The 24,403-nt window shown below is 42.8% G+C and overlaps 1 protein-coding gene across 1 annotated transcript; it reads left to right on the top strand.

The window, feature by feature from the left end:
* The first annotated feature begins 1,819 nt into the window (after nucleotides 1–1,819).
* On the top strand, nucleotides 1,820–24,162 carry VLDLR (very low density lipoprotein receptor). The gene is made up of 19 exons (XM_063129291.1): nucleotides 1,820–1,920; nucleotides 9,492–9,611; nucleotides 11,668–11,790; nucleotides 12,722–12,844; nucleotides 13,776–14,156; nucleotides 14,256–14,378; nucleotides 14,712–14,834; nucleotides 15,231–15,350; nucleotides 15,431–15,556; nucleotides 15,976–16,147; nucleotides 17,214–17,438; nucleotides 18,154–18,272; nucleotides 18,685–18,824; nucleotides 19,120–19,261; nucleotides 19,707–19,856; nucleotides 20,722–20,799; nucleotides 22,138–22,218; nucleotides 22,383–22,552; nucleotides 23,563–24,162. Exons 1-19 carry the CDS (start codon nucleotides 1,854–1,856, stop codon nucleotides 23,596–23,598), a joined length of 2,619 nt encoding a protein of 872 aa, XP_062985361.1. The 5' UTR covers nucleotides 1,820–1,853; the 3' UTR covers nucleotides 23,599–24,162.
* The last annotated feature ends 241 nt before the right edge of the window (nucleotides 24,163–24,403 follow it).

Genomic DNA, 24,403 nt, shown 5'->3' with positions numbered 1-24,403 from the left:
TTTTGCCCTGTATCCCAGTTGCTAAAAAAAAACACATTAGAATATTCTCTTCCATGCTTTGGAAACATGGGACAATTATAGTCCCATGTTTCCAAAGCAGGTTGCTGAAATTCCCTTTTCTACATTACTGTTAAAGTTACAGGAGCCCTGTCCTCCTTTTCATATGGTCACCCTATGTAACCCTCCATAATACCATTTACTCTGGAGAAGTGTCTGTTGATGTCAGTAGCACACTTAATCCATCAGTGTCAACTTCTGCAATCCAGAAAGATGGTAACTACTGCTTTAAAGAATGAAGGTCACAGAGACCCTCCAGACATTTATTCTGGAGCAATCTGAACAGGATTGCAGAGTACAACACAACAATCCTATACAAGTCTATTCCAGGTAAATGGGCATAAGATGTTTTGACATAAAAAGCCATAAGCACAATGTTTAGACAGAAAAAAGTCCTACAACTCCCAGCATTCCCCAGCATATGTGGCTGGCTGGGGGATGCTGGGAGTTGTAGGACTTTTTTTCTGTCTAAACCTGCATAGGATTGCACCCCAAGAGCCTTCAGACTCTGATTCTAAGGCTACAATTATCTGGGAGCAACTTCTATTGAACAGCTGAGTGGACATGCTTGGGGTTGTAGTCCTAAAGAACCCCTTCTTGGGAGCAAGTCCCATTGACTAAGTGACAGCACATACATGCACACAGGTTCTGCCGTCGGTCCACAATCTTAAGCACACTTACTTGGGAGTAAGTCCAACTGAACTCAACAGGCCTTACTTCCAAGTAAATGCACACTTTAGCAGCAATCCTGAGTAATACTTATCAGGAGAGAACCCCACAGGTCTGATTAGATCTGACTTCCGAGTAAACCTGTGTGTCGCAAGGTGGGGGAGTGCAGAGAAATCTCAACACATCAGGCTCCAAACATGTTTAGGTCCCTCCACAACGCATGATATCGATCGATCGATCTCTCCTGAGAGAGAGACTAACTGAAAGCATAGGCAGCAACGTCGGACGCTTGTTTTGCCTTCAGTGTATATTTCCAGAACGGCAATACTTGGCACACTGCTGTCTCGTGTGGGTAAAATCAGGTCGCCCCACCCCACGCCTCCTCCCTCGTAGGGAAAGTCGCCACTTACTGCGAAGAGGTCAGTGGCGAGCGGCTCATCAGTGCGCAGGAGGCAGCGGCGGGTCAGAGAAGAGGCGCACCTGCGCGCCTCATCAGCACCAGCTGGGCGGGGACCCTGGCAGCGGCGGCGGCGGCGGCCTCGTTGCGCCATCCGAATGCAAGGCATCGCCTGGCCGCCGTCTGGAGCGCGCACAGCTGCGGCGGCAGGTTGCTTGGATCAGGAAATTAGGGCAGGCGGCTGGGATTGGAGGCGCTCGTAGCCAACCAGAGGCCGCCCAGGCGCCCGGGAGAGACACCGGCAGCAGCCCAGACCGAGACGGCAGCGAGGCGGTTCGTATAAGAGCATCGCCGAGCTGCCCTCCCCACCTCGTGCATGTTCCTCGGGTTTTCCTCACCGGCCCATCCGGTGTGCGGGGGTGTGTGTGTTGACGTGCGCGCACGCGTGCTGGTCCGCTCTGCGCGACGCCTCCTGGGTTTTATTTATTTTATGTACATGTATATATAGCCTGCTGGAACTGCCTTCTTCGCGGCCGCCTGCATTGTGTCCCCTTTCTCCACCCTGCCGGGACTACTACGCGAGCCGCCGTTTGCATTCGTGCCTTTGCGAAAGGAAGAAGGGGGGGGGAGCGCGCAGAGGAACGGCCCCCCCGCCTTGGATTTTCCTCCTCCCTGAATACTGCGAACTTGTTGTGCGAGGCTCAGCAGCGGCAGGCGGCGTCGCCGCACGATGGACACGTTCTCCTGGTGGGGGCTGTGGCTCCTGCTCGCCTTGGCTTGCCTCCGAGGAGCGCGCGGTGAGTACAAGGAGGGACGCGGCTCCATTTGCTCCCACTCACGCTCGTGCTTCGAAGCCTTTCCTGCGTGGTGAAAGCCCTGCAGACGGTGGGGTGGGGGAGGCAGGACCGAGCAGCACGCGTTTGCTTTGGTTCGGTGTCCGTCCCCCCCCCCCGCCACGCACACACGTTCGAGGAGGGGGACCAACGGCATTGGGCCGCCTCATTTCTTCAGAGCACCCCTAATGAAATGTCTTCAATTATAATTTTTACTAGTAATAATCATCATAAAGGAGAGGGAAGATGCCTGGGCTTCACAGCATTAAGATGTGGGCCAGGGCTGGGGCGGGGGTCCTTTTCAAATCCGCTTTGACAGGAATGAGACTGGGAAGTCCTTGTGTTGGGTAAAGATCTCCTCCTTTTGTATTGGTGCATGGGAGAGAAGGGCCTGGCCGCATCACCGGCTTTCTTTTGTTTCCCATGGTCAGTACTGTGTTATTATTATTAGTGCCTTAACTCTAGAGGTGAGTCCTTGGAGCCTTTTGCCCGTAGGTGAGCGCTTCTAATGTCAGGGGAAGAAAAAGAGCTGCTTTCTTTTCCTCTTCCCTGTTGTTTGAAGGAGATACCTGATGGCTCCTGATATTGTGTGGGTTGCAGAACTTTGCTTCTACCAGCTGAGGGTGATGAACTCATAAAGACTCCTGTGTAATCAAAGTATGGATGTCTGTCTCTGATAAGGTGAGGTGCTAGGTGTTGACAGAACAGCCACTGAAGGGCGAGGGGCTAACTCACATGAAATTTGGTAACTCAGTCAGGAATGACAGTTTTAGGAGTACTGTGTGGCCTTAGAACAATGCATGTGTGTTTGGTCCCTGGCTGAGTATTGTTTTGGTTGGCATTGGCACTTGCTTTGCTCTTCAGACTGTGTGTGTGCACAAGGCTTTCTAAAATAACACTTTGGGATACAAGGGTTTGACTAATTAAACCAGGAGTGCAGAACGTTTTCAAGGTGGGGGCCTTGGAAAGGTGGGGGCCCTTTCCACTGGACTATGTCAGTGGAAAACAGTGCAGTTATTGTCAGTTTTCATAGTTCACCTGTTAAACTATGAAACAACTGCCTGAAAGTATGTTGTTTTCTTAAACTTGCCCCACTTATCTGAAGTGTGTGTAGTTGAAGATAAAACTGAGAGAGACTAGAGCTCATGATAATGTTGAGTAACCAGCTCAGAGGCTTAAAGTGACTGATTATTAGTAGGCCCACACCAGTCAGAGCTCAACGTCAGTGATTTACACTTGGAAGTACTTGATGCTGTGATCTATTCTATTTATCTGGGCCAATTCAGTCTATCTGGTCCCTAGGCCAAAGTATATCCATTAATTTTTCATCGGGCTGAGCAGGCACCTGAAAGCAGGGTTCCTCTTAGCCTCTAACCTAAATTCTAGTCTCTAGATTCCCTTTGAGCTCACCAAGAAGATTCGAAACTTGATTTATTTAGCCCTCAAGTCCTGGATGGCTTCAGATATAAACAGGTAGGAATATCCTAAATCTTATTGGACTATGTTGGTTCCTGTCTTAAGCATCCTTCGAGTAAGCATACTAAAAAGGCCATCTCAGTTCTGAAGTTACATGCCAGGATTTCAGAAATGCTTATACAGACAACTTTCTTGACCCAGAGACTGAATGTATAGCACTACTTTTACATACTAGATTATAACTAACAAAGGTAACTGCTAAAATGTGGGCTTGGCTCCAGGACTGCCATCAAGGGTAGGCACAATTGGGCATCTGTCAAGGGCCAACATCCCAGCAGGGGCTTACTTACCACCTCCTGGACTTGTTCCTCCTCTTCATCATTGCAACCTGCTTGTTTACCTGCCTTACTTTGGCTCAAATAACTGTGGTGGTGAGAAGAATGAGCAGTAGACACCATTACTTATTTGCTCACTGGTTCTCTGCCTGTTAAATTAGCAGTAGTAATGATGAAAGAAGATAAGGAGAGAGAGCATTTGAGAAAGTAGACTCACTGAGGAAGGGCCCCCACTGAAAGTGTCTTGCCCAAGGACCCTCAAAAACCAGGAGCTGGTACTCCTTGCCTCCCTTAAAGTTTTTTTAATGAGGAAATTCTGTTGCACACTGCTGTCCAAAACTTGAGTTTAAACAGAATAAAAAGGGTTCAGAATATAACTGCTCTTTCATATATGTTTGGCTTGTAAGAAACTGCTGTGAGCACCACCACAAAATGGCTTCCATGGAAGCATCACGTAGCTGTAGTCACAAAGGGTAACCAATATGCCCAAGAAACTGAGTACAAGGCAGAAATTGAGTCTGAAGCTCAAATGTCTAACCACATATTTATCCCTGCACATCACAATGAAATTGCCATTTCACAGAAGGCAAAATGGATCATCAGCCAACTGCATATCTTTTTTCAACCAGTATTTCCTCTGCCTTCACCCTCCCTCTCTCACACACACCTCTCTTCTCCTCCAACCATAATTGCTGCTGCTGCCTCCCTTTGCCCCCCAAGATCACTCTCCACTGCTCTTCCAAGCTTTCCACATGATAGTGGGGTCCCATTTTCTTTCTTTCTGGGCTCTCTGCAGAGCAAAGTGCTGGCGTGAAGCTACCCAGCAACTTCATTTTTTAAGAATGCTTCTAGGCCCCAGCTGAGGCCCAGAGGCATTCTAAGAAAGTGAAGATGGCACTGGCTTTAGGCCAGTGCTTCACTTCGGAGTGACCCTAGCCACCCCAATGGTTTTAACAAGTGCCAGGGAAGGCAGGAGGCCTTGTAAGGCCAGAGTGAGGTACCCTTAGGCTTAGATATTGTGATACCTTCAGATGCCACAGTGGGGATTAGTTGTAAGACAACTAGCTTCGAACTTAGCTCTAAGCCAGGGTAGGGAGCCTGCAACCTTCCAGATGTTGGGCCCCAGCGAACATGGCCGATGGTCAAGAGCAATAAGAACTATAACCTAACATCTGGAGGGCCACATGTTTCCCAGCCTTGCATCAGCCACAACTCTATGCTAATACTAAGTGGGATGTTTGAGTTGTATGAAGGTGACAGTGTAAACTAGTGGCGCATAAAGTTGATAAGGGCGTATAACCTATGGCTAAAAGTACATAAAGCATATGCTCCTACTCATGGGTTGATGGTGGAATACAGGACTTGGTTGGTCCTAGTAGTTAGTAATAGTACAAAATATGAGCTTAGAAGTGTCTAGTTCAAACCCCAGCTTGGTCATGCACTTGCTGGGTAGCCCTGGGCATGCCATTTTTTCTGCCCTCATCCCTTCCATGTATTTGCTATCCAAAGCTATACTGGGCTGCAAGAGCTACTCTGAGGGGAGAAACTAAAGCCGCCTCATAGTCTTCATCTAGACCTGGCATAATCCTAGTTCATTACAGCAGTTGAGCATTCTGCTATGAAATGGTAAAGTTAATTTGGGTTTGTGCAATTAGCAAAAGTCTCCCTCTGGAGTTGTGAAGACTCAAAGGCCTGGTTCAGACAACATGTTAAACCATGCAGCTTAACCACAAAATGGTTAAGGGAATGCATTAAGGTTAATGTCATCTGACACACGTTTTCCCTAACCATCTACCCCATTAACCACATTGTGATTAGGCTCACTAAGGAAAACTTAACCACAAGTGTTGTCTGCAAGCATTCTGCATGTGGTTAGCATTAACCACAGCCGAAAATGGTTAAGTTAACCACAAAGCCCAGAGTGTCGTCTGAACCTGGCCAATATCTGTTATTTCCACAATTCTTAAAGAAGTGCTTTGTGCAGTTAGGAAGTGAGTATGATATACTCATAACTTGGTATTTCAAAAGACCTTCTTGTCCTGGTCCTCAGATAGTCTTTCCTCTAACATGTTGTGGAATAATCAAGGTACCGCAATACTGGCATTTGGAAACATCCGGCTTAAGTTGAGGATAGGGTTTTCCCCTTGGGGATGGAAATAATTCTAGAAACCTGAGATACTGGTTCATAACTTCCAATAAACTTCAGTGGTACTCTGGCAAAGTAGATCATGAGATAATTCACAACGTCAGTCTCGGAAATAATGGTACTTCAAAAGTTTCCGTTTAATCTTGGGCCTACACCTTATCTTCAAATGTTAATCATTCTAGTTAATGCTTGTCAAATTGGGAAGAGGGACTAGAGATGTGAAGGCCTAGGAAAAAAACTGGAAAAATATCTTTTTTCCGAGGACTGCTTTGGATTATGAAATATTTTCCTTTATAACTTAGGACAAAGTATTATTGTTACCCAGCCTTCACCAAATTGATTTCTACAAACTATGTAATAACACTTTTCTAGAAAGACTAGATATGTGAAATGTCTGGAAATAATGACGGATCTTAAGCTCCCGCAGAATCTTACACTGGAGCTCTGTCAGGAACAGCACTTGCTCTTTTTACTGAGGACTAAAAATAAATGTGCTCTGCCAACCTTGAGGTGGCAAAAGTAAACATCTAAATGATGCAACAAATTAGGAGAGCCTTGCATCATGCCACACTTCCTTAGCCTTTAAAAATGCCCATATCCTGTTTCAGTGTGACTCTAGACAGATGAGCCTGACTGCATGTACTGCAGCAAATGTATTGTTGGATCAGCTTAATGGGGGAGTGAGGAGTGAGTAAGTGCTGTGAGGTGGAACATAATTACTCACTTCCTGGGAGCAACAAGTTGAAGCTTAGAATACTGTGCAGTAAGGCATGTCTGCTTTTAGTTCCCTTAAATGTTAGTTGGCCCTTTCTCTGCCCCTGCTAGATAGGTAATGACTGAGCAGAAGCAAGCTATTCCACACCTTGGGGAATGAAGCCCATTGACCTGTTATAATAAATTTCATTGGGGAAGGGGCATAGCTCAGTGGCAGAGGCCATTCTTTGCATGCAGAAGGTCTCAGGTTTGATCCCTCGCATCTTCAGGTAGGGCTGAAACTCTGGAGAGGTGCTGCCAGTTTGCGTCGATAATATTGCGCTAGATGGACCGATGGCCGGACAGTAGTAGTACTAAAGCTTTATTGTTTCAACCAATGGTTACAACAAGCACAATAAAAGCAATGCTAAAACAAATCATACATGCAAGGTCAGAAATTTTGCTCTATATATTTGGGCTGGGCAGTCGCTTTCTATGTTCCTGTATATGGCTGAGTAGCCACTACTTATGGTCAGTGTGACAGATTTTGATTTAAAACAAAAGATAGTAACTTTTGGCCATGTGGCAACCAACAGGTGAGCAAACTACCACATGTTATGCAGTTGTAACCTGGATAACAGGCATGTGCTACCTGTCATATTTTATTATTGTAAACTTGTAGATGGTGGCTGTTCATTCTTGTTCTGTTAACATGAGTACTCCATGCTTGCTGCAATGTGCCTTTTCCATGTCTTTGTACAGCATGAGCCATGTCTTCCTAGAAGAGGGACATGGAATAGGGGGATGTCATTGCAGCTAATGTCTTAACATGCCGACCTAATTTAAGTCAGTGTTATGCTATGAAGACTGAGTTTGGGGTTCTTTTCTAAAGTATCCTTGCATGAAGCGTTCAGTCTGCATTCTGGAGACTGTGCACAAGTTGGTTCCTTTAGAGCCAGGATAGGCCAAAGGTAGATCTCCAGATGTTTTGGACCAACTCGCAGAAGCCCCTGTAAGCATGGTCAATGGTTAGGAATGCTAGCTATCGAAGTACAAAACATCTGGAGATGTACTTTCTGCCCACCGCTGGTTTAGAGCATTTAACTCTTATCAATGGAGGAAATATCCCTGTCCAATCTGCAGAACGAGGAGCATGTTATGCAAGTTATGTGAGCATTTGAAAAATGTGTGTTATCCAGAAATGCAAGTTGCTCACGCAGTTCACATCAGCGGAAGCAGCTCTAGAGCAGTGCTGCATTCTAGAGGCTGTACACAGGCTTTCAGGAGCTAAGGCAAGATCACATATTCTGGGGATGTGGCTGTTTGCTATAGTAGAAGCGGCTTTCAGTGACCTCTTGCTTCCGAACATTTCTGGTTAACCTGAGTAATACAACTGAGCTAAGTTTTCAGCAGCATGAGCTAGCTAAAATTTTCCTCCTGCTTAATACTAAAACCTGACTACTTCTGTTGTTGGATTCTTGATTGCCCAATTTTCTACACTATTGGCCAGGAAGAAGGAGTGTTAGGTTGTATCCAATGGTGACTTTGCCTTTGTGTAAGCAATCCTCATACAAAGCAAGGCAACTGATTTTCATTGATCTATCTCAGCCACTTAAAGCTCTCGTTGCCCCCAAAAGTTGCTCTTGAGGGCTGGGGACTTTCAAACAGTATGCAGTATGGCACAGTGGGCTGCAGTAGGTAGGAGGGAACAGTGAAAATTGGGTGTCCCAATTTGTGCAAATAGAAGTGTTTTCCAGTAAAACAAAGCCATGATGGGATACAACCCTTTTTATTCTCATCTAGCATTTGGGAACTGATGAACTAATGGTGTTATAAATGTGTGCCTAACAAGGACATGTCTCAGAGCCCATCAAAACATATAGCCAACTAAAGTCTTGGTTCATGAGATGAACCTCTTTCTCCACTGATTTCAAAACTCTACTGACTTCTAGTGTGTGCATGTGTGTGCAAGCGCATGCACGTACAGTTCATCAACTCCCAGTGCAATACTGCATACACCACAAGCTCTGAGTTGTGTAGCTCATCTGGCATACTGGTATTCCATAACTCACTTCAAAAGTAAAACCTAACTAGGAGCAATATTACCCTGCCTTCTGCTTTCTCTGCCCTTTAGCTTCACCAGCTATTGAATCCAATCCCTGTTCTGTTCCTACGTGCATGTCCCCTCCAATGTTGAGCTGTTCTCAAACACCATCTCCCTCTTCTCCAGAGGCACATTTGCCAAGCCTTTCCAAGATGGTATCAGCCTTGCCTCTCCATACTTGCCACTAACCTATCCCAGCTTTGAAGACTCAGTTAAGTTTCTTTGTTCAGCTCTATAGAGACAGGAGCTGTATAAAGACATTTGCTTGATAGGCTGAAACCTTAACAGGCAAGTTAACTTAGTCTAGAATTTTTTTATGTAACACCTTTACCTGCCTGTGGTTCTGTATCATACAACACTGCTGAAAGATAAGTGAGTAGCCAAATGTAAGAGGGCTTTACTAAAATGAGAAGGCCATACAAATGACCATTGAGGCAGTGGCTAAGTAATACTGAATGGCAAGACTGCTACCCAGTGGGGCCTGCTTGCTCCAACACCGTCCCTAATGATTTGTATACATGAGTAACTTTGGCTTTGTTGGTTTCTTCTCACCATTTCAAGGCCAGGCACTGAATGAATCAAAGCTAATTGTTTTCCAAAAGAGTGATATGGCTTGAACCGAGAGTTGTTCGTTAGAAAGGAACATTGAATCATCACTTCAGCATGACTAGAAAAAGCTTCCTATGACAGTTTAAATTACCAGAGGACAGTAATGTCAAGTCCTGACACTAGATATAAACATGCCTTGTCAAGGTGAAAGATGCATCTGATGTGCCTGTTACACTACATCTAACTGCAGCTTATTTCTTACATCTAACTGCAGCTTATTTCTCAATTCAAGGTACAAGAGTAACATGTGATGAATCTCAGTTCCAGTGTCATAATGGCCGCTGCATAACTCTGGTGTGGAAGTGTGATGGGGATGAAGACTGTTCTGATGGCAGTGATGAACTATCCTGCGGTAAGGACTTACATGGTCACTGAACAAGTTTCTAGGTACTAAAGTAGCTGGCAAATACTTCAGCATGCCTCCGACATGCTCTGTCTGAGTTTATTTAGCTGACAGCAAGCCATGGAGAACAAAATGATTGCAATAATGGATTCCAGCTCTTAACAAGCTTATCAAAGCGTCCACCCATATAAAAGGAGTGTGAGAAAGTTATTAATAATCTGTATCTTGGGTTGGGCTACTGGTTTTGTCAATGGCCATCTATGGAGTTTCACAGTATTTAAGGTCAATGATCAGAAGTTCAGAACTGTGCTTCATGCAATTGCAATAGAACAATGTGACCTGGGATATGCTGTAACTCCTTACCAAAGAAATACCATAACTCCTTACCAAAGGAAAAAGGCAGTAATTTGTACATTCAATAAACTTCTGATATATTGACAAACAACTTGAAGGAGCAAAGTGTATTAGCATCTTTTAGGCTGCAGTCCTGTGATCTCCCAAGTCATCCCAAAAACCATTCCCCTCCAAGGGTGGGTTGGGAGATCCAACCTCAAAAGAAACCTTCACAACTGTTGTGGAAACTCTTCGTGGTCTCTGCTTGTCTTTTGGTAAAGCAAAAAGAGGGTGTTCACATGAGCATGTGGGGGTGGATTGGGGGAAAGCTTAGATCCACAAGAACTACCCATCCACCCAAAACATTCTTGCTGAGAGACAATATGGTGTACTGGTTATAGTGTTGGCCTGGGACTCTCGAGATCTGGGTTCTAGTCCCCACTCAGCCATGGAAGCTCACTGGATGATTTTGGACCAGTCGCAGACTCTCAGCCCAACCTACCTCAGAGGGTTGTTGTTTTGAGGATAAAATGGAGAGGAGGAGGATTATGTGCCTCAGGTTCCTTGGAGGAAAAAAAGTGGGATATAAATGGGATATAAATCAGTCAATAAATAAATGCCTTCCCATTGCAACAAATGGCAAGGGAATCATAGGTAAAAGTGGAGGGGAGAAGAAACACCACTCCTTCCTCCCTTCTGCCCTGCTGATGCAAGCCCAGCAAGGCTTTGGGAAAGGTGGTTCTTCTGTCCTGATTTCTGTTCCCATTGGTAGTGAACTGTTGTAGGAAGACATTTTTAGACAGAGAAACCTGCTCATGAAGTGTTAGAATGGAGTAGGTCTGCCATTTTAAAACAGTAAGATGACTGGCATTCTACCAACTTCTAGTACAGTGCACCTCAAAAAAAAAATTATTGGAGGTTGATGCTATTCAGCTTTGAAGTCTAGCTCAAACAGCCAGTATCCCTGACAAATTCATTAGATGTGTCAGTCCTTTAGCATTTACTTGGCCATATTCTCTCTGTGCTAGAGAAGCTGAAATATAAACTAGAACTTTCTGGAGTCTCAAGACTGCTATAAATTTTGCCATCAGGCAGCTCCAAAAAGCATGAAATGACGCAAGCTGTTTAGTCGAGTAAACATGTACCTAGTTAAACATGTATGCAAATAGTGTAGCACCTGCACATGAGGTTTAATGGGGGGGGGGGGTCGTACATTTTGCATCCTTACTGCCGTTTGGTTTTCCCATTTCCATCCAACAAGACTCAATTTAAATTTACTGTTTTAACTCTGTAGTTTAATCCTATATCAATTTTGTTGCGTGGTTTTATCCTGATTGTCCTTTTTATACTGTATTTTGTATTTGTGCTTTTAACCTGTTGGTTGTTTTATTATGGTTTTAATTTTTGTGAACCGCCCAGAGAGCTTTGGCTATTGGGCGGTATAAAAATGTATTAAATAAATAAACCAATGCTCTGCTATACCTAGTTCTACATCTCTTTAGGATGCAACTGGCTGTAGAGATTTGCTGAAAAACAAGAGCTGTTTTAACACCTTTTTTTTTTAGAAAAACTACAAACTTTTGTTAGACCTCTTGATTTCATTGTGATACCAAGTATGTATTGCTACTGTGAGTATCTAGGGTGGCAACTTTGGGGACAGCTGTTAATCAGAGCACTTGAAACATGCTACTGAGTTGCTCCTGTAATTCAATGCAATTCTTCATCTTTGCAGTGAAGAAGACATGTTCTCCATCAGATTTTGTGTGCCAGAATGGTCAGTGTATACCAAACAGATGGCACTGTGATGGGGATACTGACTGTGAAGATGGTTCTGACGAACGTTCTGAACTATGCTGTGAGTAGGCTTGCTCTTCTGTTGCAAGGCAGCTCTAATGCCATCCATAAAACTGAAGCAAGTGAAAGGGCTGTGCACATGGCACACTGTGCTTACTTTTGGCATACAGCTGATAAATATACGCTCCTAAATATTAAGGCAGCAATTGGGGAGGAGATAGGTTAGGTGGGATTGATTTCAGAAACATGTCTGTGTTCTCTGGATGGCCTGTAATCAAGTCTTTGTCTACTTTCAATTTAAGACTAGGGTGATCTTTTCCAACCTGGGGCCCTCTACATGTTTTGGACTACAGCTCTCAAGGTTCTTGGCCATACTGGCTGTTGTTGATGGAAGATGAAGTCCAAAATATCTGGAGGGCACCAGGTGGGCTGGCTGTTGGACTTACAGGTGAGAGTTATATTAGTGTAGTGAACTAAAAACTTGTTTGTGATAATGTTGTAAAATGGCCACTAAACATATATTATGACCAAATAACTTGGCATAAGCAATTGCTGAATTTTAAAGGGTATTCACTTTCAGAATCTATACCCTGCTTTATATATTTAAACAGAGCTTGAATGGACTCTAGAGTTGGTTTAAATATGTAAAACGCAATCACAAATATTGAAACAGCTAGCCAAATTCATAGAGCATTAGGGAAATGACCTTTTTCTTCCAGTAACCTTCAAAAAAGTCTTCCTGAACAACACATTGGCTAATATGAAGAAGGGGGAGAGAGGTGGCCAGGATGGTTTCACTCTAGGTGGGCACTTGTCAAGGTAGACCAGCAGATATCACTGAGCAAATCGTAGGCTAGCCTTGCTTCACTGAAAGTATAAGCTGCATGAAAGCGTAAGCTCTACTACCTAAGCTGACTTGAATAGAAACCTTAAGGCTTTACCCTTGGACCTTGAAGCTGGTTCTAAGTGAACTCTTGATCGCTTCTCAATAGACAAAAGAAATTGTGGAGTAGGTGAAATGAGTTGTGGTCCTCGAACAAATCGGTGTATCCCAGTGACCTGGAAATGTGATGGTGAAGATGACTGTGGTGATGGTGAAGACGAAGATAATTGTGGTAAGCCAGACTTGCTTAGGATGGAATGGGGGTGACTTGGCCACCTAGGTTACATCACATTCAGCAACAGACATGTGAATTGGGAAGCATCCAGCCACATTAGTGTGCACGGGATATTAGCCATAACAAAATACTACTTTAGTTGGCACTCAGATTTCAGATATCCAGTTGGGCTGTATTTCTATCAACAGTCTTCTGGTCTGTTGAATTAAATGGGACTAATAGCAAATTCCCCATCAATGTTTCTGAGAATGCGATGGGAACTCAACTAGGTGTACTGCGAACCTCAAACTTTAATGATTAATACAGGATGCTTGATACTTTGGGCCTTTACAAATACCAGTAAAAGGCAATATTATATGAACTGTAAAGCCTGCCTGTCTAACGTTCTATGGAATGGCAAACTTTCTACAAGCAGAAATTGTCACTGTATAGATAGAAAGCAACAGAGTTAAGGAAAACAACATAAATGGCACCAGCAGTTGCGGCTAGGTTGCTATGTTGACAAATATGTGTTCAACAAATATGAGTACAAAATATTTATTACATTAAAAAAATTAAAAACAAATCGCAAGTATAGATAGAAGCTGCAAGACTACAGTGAAATGATCTACCTAGGTGCTTTCTTTCATTAGGCAGCAGTTTTTCCTGTAGCTTTTAAATTGAATCTAACTAGATTCCAGACGATTAAATACCAAATACTTAAATTTCAAAGTGCTGCCTTTATAACTCTTCTACAGCACCAAAACCCAGCCTAATTTAGGTGCTACATTAAATGACAGTTTAGTTAAGTGTTCATGGACATGAATCAAACCATGTACTGCTGTGAACTTGGTAGCGAAATTAAGCCGGTCAGTGTAGTATTGCAATAGGTTGTTCACATTTTTTGGTTTCTACTTGGTAAATCTAATTGTTCTGTGTCTTCCCTTAGCCAATGTAACTTGTAGTCCAGAAGATTTCACATGTGCCAATGGGCAGTGCATCTCAAAAGACTTTGCCTGCAATGGGCAAGAAGACTGCAGCGATAGTAGTGATGAGGTAGGCTGTACAGCACCTACTTGTAGAGTAGGTGAGTTCCAGTGCAAAAGTGAAAGTGACACCTGTATCCCAGGGAACTGGGTTTGTGATGGTGAAGCCGACTGTACTGACTGGTCAGATGAATCTCCAGAGCAATGTGGTCGCCAACCTGTCCGTACTGTGAAATGTGTCGAGGGTGAGATGCCGTGTGACTCGGGAGATGAATGTTTTCACAAGAAGTGGCGTTGCGATGGGGACACTGACTGCAAGGATGCAAGTGATGAGATCAATTGCCGTAAGTCACAGACTGTTGCCTATGGAAGGTGGGCTGTTGCTCCTCATTCATTAGCTCCGAGCTTAGATCTTCAATATTGTCTTTGTCTTCCTCTCCCAGCTTCTCGGACATGCAGACCTGACCAATTCAGATGTGAGGATGGCAACTGCGTACATGGGACCAGACAATGTAATGGTGTGAGGGACTGCATAGATGGATCTGATGAAGTGAACTGTCAAGCAGGTAACTGGGTAGTACCATATGGCTATGAAGTGACTTGAAACCCCAAGGGCCATATTTCTTATGCTGTTTCCTAGAGAGCCCGATGTCTCTGGAGGTCTTCCATTAGAGGTTTTGCTGGAGGGGTGGCATTGGGATGAGGCTTTGCTCTTGACACATTCCCCTGTGGGACTTTGATATCATTGCCCCTCAATGTTTCAGCCTTCCTAATGAAGATGAAAAAAATATTACTCAATCCATAAAACTGGCACCAATAACAGCTAAGTCACAGAACATTTTGAGCTGGGAACAGAGCCATTCCTTTAATATTGCGTCCCTCTTCACTCCAATCTTCAGCTAATCAGTGTACTGGACCTGGGAAATTCAGATGCAGGAGTGGGGAATGCATAGATTCCAACAAGGTATGCAACGAGAAACAGGACTGCAGAGACTGGAGTGATGAACCTCTCACAGAATGCAGTAAGTTGTAGTCAAAGCAGATTGGATTGTTGTCACTATGGACCACATTGTTAAGTAGCTTGCAACTTAGGTTTTTTTCTAGCAGTTAAACTCTCGTGTAAGTTTCCACTCAAGGTGGGAGCTCTTAACTATAGCATTAAGCAGCAACACAGCTTCTGCATCAATTTTGAAGCCAACAAGGTAAAATGCTTGTGACCTGGCTGTCACAAGTAAAGCAATTCCCAGACTTATGCAGACATGCAGCACTCTCTACATGGCCATATTCTAATCCAGAAACTGTCTCCAGCTCCCCTTCCATTGCAAATGTCTGTACAGTACCTCTGTCAACTGTGTTTCCAAGCACACACAATAATTCTGAAAAGATTGAGTGGCATTTCTCATTCTTCTCTCTTCCAGACATAAATGAATGCTTGGTGAACAATGGAGGCTGCTCTCATATCTGCAAAGACATGGTTATAGGCTACGAATGTGATTGTCCTGCTGGCTTTGAGTTGATAGACAGAAAAACATGTGGAGGTAAACTTGCTGTACTTGAGGGTGCTGCTGAAACTTGACTTCATATTGGGGTGCAATAGTAAATACCTTTTCTCTTCTAGACATTGATGAATGTCAGAATCCTGGTATCTGCAGTCAGATCTGCATCAATACAAAACTGGGCTACAAATGTGAATGCAGCCGTGGCTACCGAATGGATCCACAAACTGGAGTATGCAAAGCAGTTGGTAAGTAACTTGGATGGTGCTGGAGTAAAGCAAGTATCGCTCTCATTTGTCCAGATTCTGCCAGTGGAAGATACAAAACTCATTGCCATCACGTCTTAGACTGGCCGTTGAGCCTTAAGTCTTAAAGAGTTGGGCACCTTGTAATTAACATCTTGGTGTGTTGCTCTGATGGTCTCTGAAATGGCCCTTGGATTCCTGAAATACGGAATTCCATTGAGGGAACCTAAACACTTGGATGGCAGAGCAGAGCCTCAATTGGGGTATACAGTGAGTAAGCTCACTCAGAAATAAGGACTGCTGATGTTTAAGGGATTTGCCTCCCATATGTGTTCATAGTAGAGCTATCCTCTCAGCATCTGGCTTTACGGTGTGATATCCAGTGCTTCATCTGGTAGCTTTACACTAATCTATTCTTGCAGGAGGAGAACCCAGTCTGTTTTTTACTAATCGCTGGAGCATCAGGCATTTTGCCCTAGAAAGGCAGGACTATACACAGCTGATAGGAGACCTGAGAAATGTTGTTGCCCTGGATGCTGACATGGCTGAGCACACAATCTTCTGGGCTGACGTTGGGCCAAATGCTATCCTCAGGTAAATGGATTTTGTAAGCTGTTCCCAAATGAGTAATGAAACTTGAAGTTGCTTGGCACCTACCTAAAGGTTATTAACACCTCTAGCACTTTTTTTTTGGAAATCTGGTACATATTGTCCATCATCTCCTTAAGGGAATATGGCTTATTTTGGGGACAGCGTATGTTTTGCACCCACTTCGTTGGTTCAGTCATGGGTAATGAACAGCCCAACATAGGCTACACAGTTCACACAACACACTTCCATAGCTGTACAGCTGCAGGTAGAGAAGGTAATGCTTTCATTCCTTAATGACATACTTGTCAAGGATTGCTAGCAACTAAGAGCCAATAAAGAGAGCCAGTGTGGTGTAGTGATTAGAGTGTTGAGTTGGGACTTTGGAGATCTGGCTTCTAGTCCCCATGTGACCATATGAAGCTCATGGGCCAGTCAGTGACTCTCAGCTTAACTTACCTACCAGGATTGTTGTGAGGATAAATGGAGAGGAGGTGGACCATGGGAGCTGCCTTGGGTTACTTGCAGGAGGGGGGAAATAGTGGGGTATAAATATTAGAAATAAACTTGGACACTAGCAATGTTCTCGGATCGCTACTCTGGTGCCCAACTTCAAGATGGCTTTCAATTTAACAGGACACCATTAAAATGGGACGCTAACAATATTTAATACTTCCCTGTTTCAACTATTGTTCTATCTACCAACTGTTTTAGTGATGTTTGGGAAAGAAACATCAACTAAAACTTGTGCGTAAATGAGTTTTACTTGGTGCAAGAAAACATAATAGGTGCCAAGCACAATCCTGGGACAGAAGACCGCTAAATATTATTATTATTTATTACATTTATATACTGCCCCATAGCTGAAGCTCTCTGGGTGGTTTACTGGTATTGCCAGTCACTTTAAAGGATAGGGAAGTTTGAGCAGTAGCTGAAGCTAAATTTCTGGACAAATCAGAGTCCAGGACTGATTTGGAACCAATGTGATATGTTCTCAGTGCCTGTGTAGTATGCTTATATGTGGAAGGCTACATCCACTGGAGACTGCATTTAATGAAAACTTCCTTCCCAGTGCCTCAATTACATCTAGTAACAAACCAGTGGAGCACCACCGGATTGTAAACAATGTGCAGAACCCTGCAGGAATCTCTGTTGACTGGATTTACAAGAACATCTACTGGACTGACTCTTCTCTCAAGTCCATATCTGTGGCTAGCCTTGATGGTACTAAGAGGAAAGAACTGTTTAACACTGACTTAAGAGAGCCAGCCTCAATTGCTGTAGATCCACTATCTGGGTAAGTAACATGTTCACATGCTTCCATGCATGGAAGCATGTGAACATCTGAACATTGATCTCAAGTATCTTCAAGCTTCTATAGTAGGGACAAGATGCAGTAGTGCTGGAATTAGATTAGCACTTAAAGTAGTGAGAGATTTAACTCATAGCATTTAAGGGAAGATTACCAAGGGTCCCTTTTGGGAGGGGCAGCTGATGACTGCATAGCCCAGAAACCCTAAAATGAGGGCCATCTTGCTTCACAAACTTACTTGCATAGCAGCACAACACCTACATAGGCAAGAAAAGCATAGTAACTAATTCTAGTAACTAATATTGGAATAGCTGCCAATGATGTTTTCAGCTACTTGACTGTCTCTATTAATAGCTATGGGGCAGAAAAGGCTCTCTATCTTTCCAGTGACAAAACATAATGCACCAATGCATTATGTTTCTGTAACAGATTAGCCTCCAGGGAAGAGATCTGAAATTCGTTGATCAAAATGGTGCAGATGGCACTTGGTGCACCAAGCTTTAATAACACAATGCAAAAAATTGGCCCATGGTGCTACGTTCAGGCAACTTGTCAATAGCAGATATGCCAGAGTTTAAGGCAGAACACACAAACAAAAGCTATAGTTGTGCAACTGAGGAGGAAACATAAAATGAGGCAGTAGAAGCAAAACTATTAGCAGAGTAGACTTATGACAGCTCTTACCTGGTTTCTCTTACAGCTTCATGTATTGGTCTGATTGGGGTGAACCAGCCAAAATTGAAAAATCAGGGATGAATGGACTTGGCAGGCAGCAACTTGTGACAACAGATATTGAGAGGCCCAATGGGATTGCACTAGGTATATTAATGTTCTTCATACCACTTTGGAATTCCTTACTTAAGGAATTCTTGAAGTTACTGGTTTAATTGGGATTAGTGCCTTAAGGGTATGAAGGCAAGTGACCTTCTGAGATGAAATGTTGGGCCACAAGATGATACTACTCACGTCCTTCCCCACCCCCAATCAATATCCAGCTTTGGGATATTTGACATGCCTCTATGGCTTCTCAATGATCATTGCCATCTGCTTTGGTAATTACAGAGTTCTTGTGATCTGCGTTTTGTGAGGGGTCCTCATTACCCATTACATAGCCAAGGACACTACTACAAAGCTTCCCTAGATATCCAGGCTTAAAGTGCATTAAAGCAAGCAGGCAAACTCTTGCCAAAACATGGCTATAGCCTAAGTGCTGAAGTGTGTTTCTCTTTAGATCATGTAAAGAAGCGTCTTTACTGGGTTGATTCTAAGCTGCATAAGATGTGCAGTGTGGACATGAATGGGCAAGATCGTAGGATTGTGTTGGACTCCCATGAATTCCTTGCTCATCCATTTGCTCTAGCAATATTTGAGGTAAGAATTGATGCTCCCAGTGGGGTTTGTAGTGGTCGCAATGGTTTTTAGAGTGGTAGCAGGCTCACTTTTCTGCAGAATTGCTATAGAGCTTAATGATCTGTGAGCTTGGCCAGAAGGGCAGCCAATTAAATTGTCAGTAAGTAGTAAATGTTGCTCCTTGTGACTCACTACTAGGATTGGATAGAACACACGGCCTAGGCCAAGTGCTCCTCAGCATTCATTAACATACTCAGACATCAGCAATTCAAGGAATAATTCTGCAGTCTGAAACTATTATCAACTTGGTTCCTAGGACACTGTTTACTGGACTGATGGGGAAAATGAAGCGGTGTATGGTGCAAATAAGTTTACAGGAGCTGAACTGGAAACATTAGTAAACAACCTGTATGATGCTCGGGACATCATTGTGTATCATGCACTTGTACAACAAACAGGTAACAGCAGTGGGGGGGTGTAGGGCAGCAGAATCTCAATAGATAAAAAAGGGGGTTGGGTTGCAGAATGCAGCTGAGATGAAGGTAGAATGCCTAAACTCTCTGAAGGCTTCAATCTCTGTTTTCTGACCTGGTGTTCCTGCTTTTGGTCCATTAAGATAGCTTACGCTTGCTGGCAAGTGTAGAGGGGGCAAATGGCATCCTATGCTAGAAAGATGGGGCAGTACTCTTCTCGACTAAGGCATGCCCTGGGAGGGGTGCTTCATTCTCAGGAGTGTCTTCAAGAACAGTCCTAAGGTGGAAAGCCAATACACATTGGGTGCATCCTTGGCAACAAGCCAGTTGTTGTAATAGCTTCATCTAGTAAATTGACCAGTCTTTGCTACCTTGATAGAATTTCTAATTTCCAATATTAGCTGACACCTCTGAAAACTTCTACCCACAGGAAAGAACTGGTGTGAAGAAGAGAAAATGACAAATGGAGGCTGTGAATATTTGTGTCTGCCTGCTCCCCAGATAAACGACCATTCTCCAAAGTATACTTGCACTTGCCCTGATGGAGACACATTGCAAGATAATGGTTTAAGATGTAGAGGTATAGTCTCATGCACTTCACTCTCTCTTATTTGGTTAGGTGTGCTGAAAAGCAAATTCCAAGTCTATGCTTTGCCATCTCGTGCAAATGTGTTTGGCCATTAAATAGCATTCTGACTGCCTGGCTTCTACATACGCACGGATATTGCATGCTATAATTCATATACATTAACAATCAAACATTAACCTAAAATGATAATAAGCAATGTATACTGATGTGGGCCATATTAAATGTCTCTGCCATAAACCTGCTAGGTAAAATTGGACAAATGGCTGTCTCTCTCAGTCTCCCATCTGCAATATGACTATAACAATCCTAACTTAGAGGGAATAATTAGAGTTCTAGATAAATACAAGTCCAAAATTTTGGGTTCCATAGTTCTAGATGGGTATGCTAGCTAGAATGTAAAAGCACACTAATATATAAACCTCCTATAGCATCTTTTGCTAGAGTGCTAAATATTCAACGTTCTAAGTATTCTGTTCTGTCTGTGGTGGTGCTCCTGCAGCTTGATCCAAAACTATCTTGCATCCCACTATTCCATGTAATGTTTAAGTGTACTTATCTCATACTTCAGCCATGGCTTTATTTTCCAGAATAGGTTTTAAGCTATACGTGATGCTTCAACTTTATTTAAACATTGAAACTGCTAAGAAGTGCTCAAGGCCTGGATGGATAGACCCTGAACTAAGTCTAGCCATATAAGAGCTGATGGCATCCTTAACTGCTGGTTGCTGCTTCATAGCACAATAAATCTAATATCTTGCAAGCCAAAACTAACTAGACATGCATGCTCATGCTCATCTGCTGTGGGTGTACCACCTCCACAAAGCAAGAACCCAAAGTTATTGATCTATAATTTCAGGTACAGGAACTTCTGTGGCTTACACTGAGGCAAAAGAGAGCAGCAGAACAGAAAAAACACCGGGACCACTTTCTGGAGGTATTGGTCCTAATGCAAGATAAACTAATACAAAGCTCAAAGCTCTCAGTCAGCAATAGGCAAAGGTCTTTTTTTGACAGACCCTGAAAACTGAGTTTATTTGTCAAGGATCACTGAGCTAGCTGGACCTTGGTCTGATTTAGCAAAGAACTTAGTTACTTAAGCAAAAACTGCATAGGTAAGGATGACCCAAGTCAACACTCCCAACCTGTAAAAATTGTTTGCAATTCTTTAACTGCCTATGTAAAATATTCAAAGCAACATAACGTTCTGTTTTATAAAGTTTTATTGCATTCACGACAAAATAAATGCAGCAATAAAATCCAGCTCAAAATGCAGCAACAAGCTGTTGTGAGAAGAGAAGTCCTAGGCACTTGTCAAAAGCCAAAAGTACTTGATCAGTCAAGACAAATCTCCCTGGATATGATGGTTAAATATATTGGCAGCACCTCCATATAAAATGTGCTGTCCCTTGTGTTCATTGCTAGACTTCCAATGGCAGAGGGACATGGGGCAAGGAACTGGTAGATGATCTTAAGGGTTGAGCAGTTTTGAATGGTTGAAGGCCATTCGCAAAATACTCTTGTCCTGTAGGCTTTAAAAAGTCAACACAATACTTTTGAGTTCAAAAATTAGTAACCAGTGCAGATAGTTCAGAATCCTCAATTGGGCCTGCCATAATGTTAACCAGAGCTGGCAGATCAAAATAAAATTCCAATAATGCACTTTCTTCAAAGGCAGCTCCACTGAGTAAATTACAGTGATCTGGAGAGAAGGTGTGGCTGAATTTTATTTTGACTAACTTGTCAAGGAAAAGGATGCAATGGTATACTAGCCAAAAGCTGATGTTGTATTTAGCCATCCAGGAATAAGTCTTCAGAGTTACAGACTATACTCCTATGCTGCAGGCTCTGGAAGAGAGTGCAACTCTGTCAAATAAACTGAATATTTACTGCTAGATGAGCAGAATTCCCAACTAACTTCATGTTCTCTGGCTTAAGCTTCAGATTGTCCTCTTCAGTTCAAACTGTACCATGGAGATCTTACAAAGTTGATCCATCCCTGCTGTGAACTATAGAATCTCTGTTCTGACTGTGGCAAGCAAAGCTTCTCTGCCAGTGTGTTGATAGGAACTGGTATTCCATGATACACTGGCCAATGTTCCATAACAATAGGTGGTAATGTGCTTGCAACTTTGAGTGGAAATTGTTGATAAATGGCTGAAGTCCAGTCCATTTTCTGCCTTACTGGGGTTGTTATCAAAGCCTTTTAACCCTTTCTCAGGCTGTACTTGGCAGTAAATAAAATGGATTTTAAACTATAGCCTTCTCTCCCTAGGACAAAATCAGAGCAGTCCAGTGACGGAAGAGCTGGCTTCTTCCAAAAGTTCTTCAGCAGCATGGGCTATTCTTCCTGTATGTAAGTATAAATCAGAGACAATATTTCCAATGTACCTCCCTTCCTTCCTGGTTTAAATTCTGTTGGAGAAAATACTAATGATGGCTGGGTTAAACGTACCACAAAAGACTTTTTAGCTGATCTGGTTCATTCCAGCAAATGGGTAACCTCCCAATTTCTTTTAGTATTATTGGCGATGGCGGCTGCAGGTAGCTACTTCATGTGGCGTAACTGGCAACACAAGAACATGAAAAGCATGAATTTTGACAATCCAGTGTACTTGAAAACAACAGAAGAGGACCTCTCTATAGACATTGGAAGACACAGCAGTTCAGTGGGACATACATATCCAGCAGTAAGTGAACCCTTAGTGGCTGGCTACTTATAGCTTCTGACAGACTAATAGAGCTGCAGCAGACGGTTCTTGATGATGAAATTCAAGAAGGGTTTCTAGAAAGTCATATTCATTGCATGCAAAGTTGTGTTTATGTGCTTATGTGCATTTTTCTAGGGAGGGGGTCCATAGCTTTCACCAGATTTTCAAAGGGGTCCGTGACTCAAAAAAGGTTAAAAACCACTGATCTAGAGGGTCAGATGTAAGGACTTAAATGATCCTCAACAACTGTTGTGACTTGATTCCAGGGATACAAATCTTAAGATTCTCTGTCCTGGTTAATAAAGGCAGAGCCCATATGTGTGATGCACAGAGACCATGAGAAGTATTAAATCCTGGGCTAGCTTCTATGGCGTAACTACATAGAAATGCTCTCCAGGTCAAGGCTTTAGTGCAAGTAGTTAAGACACATTTGAGGTTAAAAATAGCAGCTTACACAAAACTATATTTAAACCCCCCCCAGTTTTTATTGTGAATATTAACCAAACACAACAAATCATAAATCGTGAGAAAGAAAAACAAAGAAACGTTACATATATAGGAATATCATTATTTCTGTCAGATATACCTTTCATTAAAAAAAATGGAGGGAGAGCTGCATAGGTTTCAAGAAAAGCAGACCAAATATCCATGTACTTATCCACTCGCTAGTCGCACCTAGATAACACCTTTTCAAATGTTGATAACATTAAGTCCTCAGTCCATTGCATTATGGGAGGTGACAGCTAAATACTTATATCATCTCATTGGAAGGATAAAACTGTATTTAACTTCAGTTTGAGCAGGTACTTGCTAGTAGGCTATGCTGTTCTGTAGAGAAAGTAAAATAGGATAAATGTGTATGAATGCTGGATGGATAAACTAGATGGCAAGGACAATCTTGAGTTCATATAGTTGCTTAAGGTAGAACTTCGCTGCATGAGATGGAGCAAATGACATTGTCACTAACCAACTTTCTCTCCTCTAAACAGATATCAGTTGTAAGCACAGATGATGACTTATCTTGAGTACTCAGCCAGTAATTACCTTCTAGTCTTCTTGTGTTCTACACTTCTTGGATGGTAGCCAGACCAGTGGCTGACGGATTCTTTCCCATCCTGGAAAAATGAAGATACGTGGAACAAGTTCACAAACCATTTTCATACATTCTGTCTACAACAATTCAACTTTTAATAGTTACTGGTTACCTGTAACCCTTTAATAAAATAAGTATTGCCACCACTGGCTATGTATAAAGCACTTTCCAAAAGCCATATTGAAGTAACAAGTGCTACAGAAGTACTACCTGTAAATAATTGTACAGGCCCAATTGTAAATCTTCCTGAAGATAGTCTATTAAGCACTTTGGAAAAACATTTCAATGTAAATTATTGTATAATTGTTTTTTTTCAATGGTTGGGCAATGGCAATAGGAGAAAACGGGTTACTCAGATGAATTGCCAAAAATTTGTAAACTTTAACTTTTGTATGAATTGTGAATTTGTCCTCCCTGAACCACCTACAGGGGTGTGCAGAGGACAACTGCTCTGTATCAGAAACCACTGTAAATTTCAACACTGAAATGAAATTAAAGAGAAGCAAATCTATTTACACAATTTTACTCATTATTTGTTTAAGATCATGTTGCTAGCACACTTTCTCTGTAGGCATATTTTTGCCTTGCTTTCAACAGATGGAGACCGGTGAAAATCTTAGCAGGACAAAAGTAATCTCTTTTCCCTATGTGCAGAACACATAAACTCTAAATACTGGAATATCTAAATTGCGGGGAGGCAACCTACAGCCCTCCAGCTATCCTGCAACTCCTTTCAG

Source organism: Elgaria multicarinata, chromosome 6, assembly GCF_023053635.1.
Source record: "Elgaria multicarinata webbii isolate HBS135686 ecotype San Diego chromosome 6, rElgMul1.1.pri, whole genome shotgun sequence".
Lineage (NCBI taxonomy): Eukaryota > Metazoa > Chordata > Lepidosauria > Squamata > Anguidae > Elgaria > Elgaria multicarinata.
The sequence above is the reverse complement of the archived record's forward strand: the minus strand, read 5'-3'. Positions and strand labels throughout refer to the sequence as shown.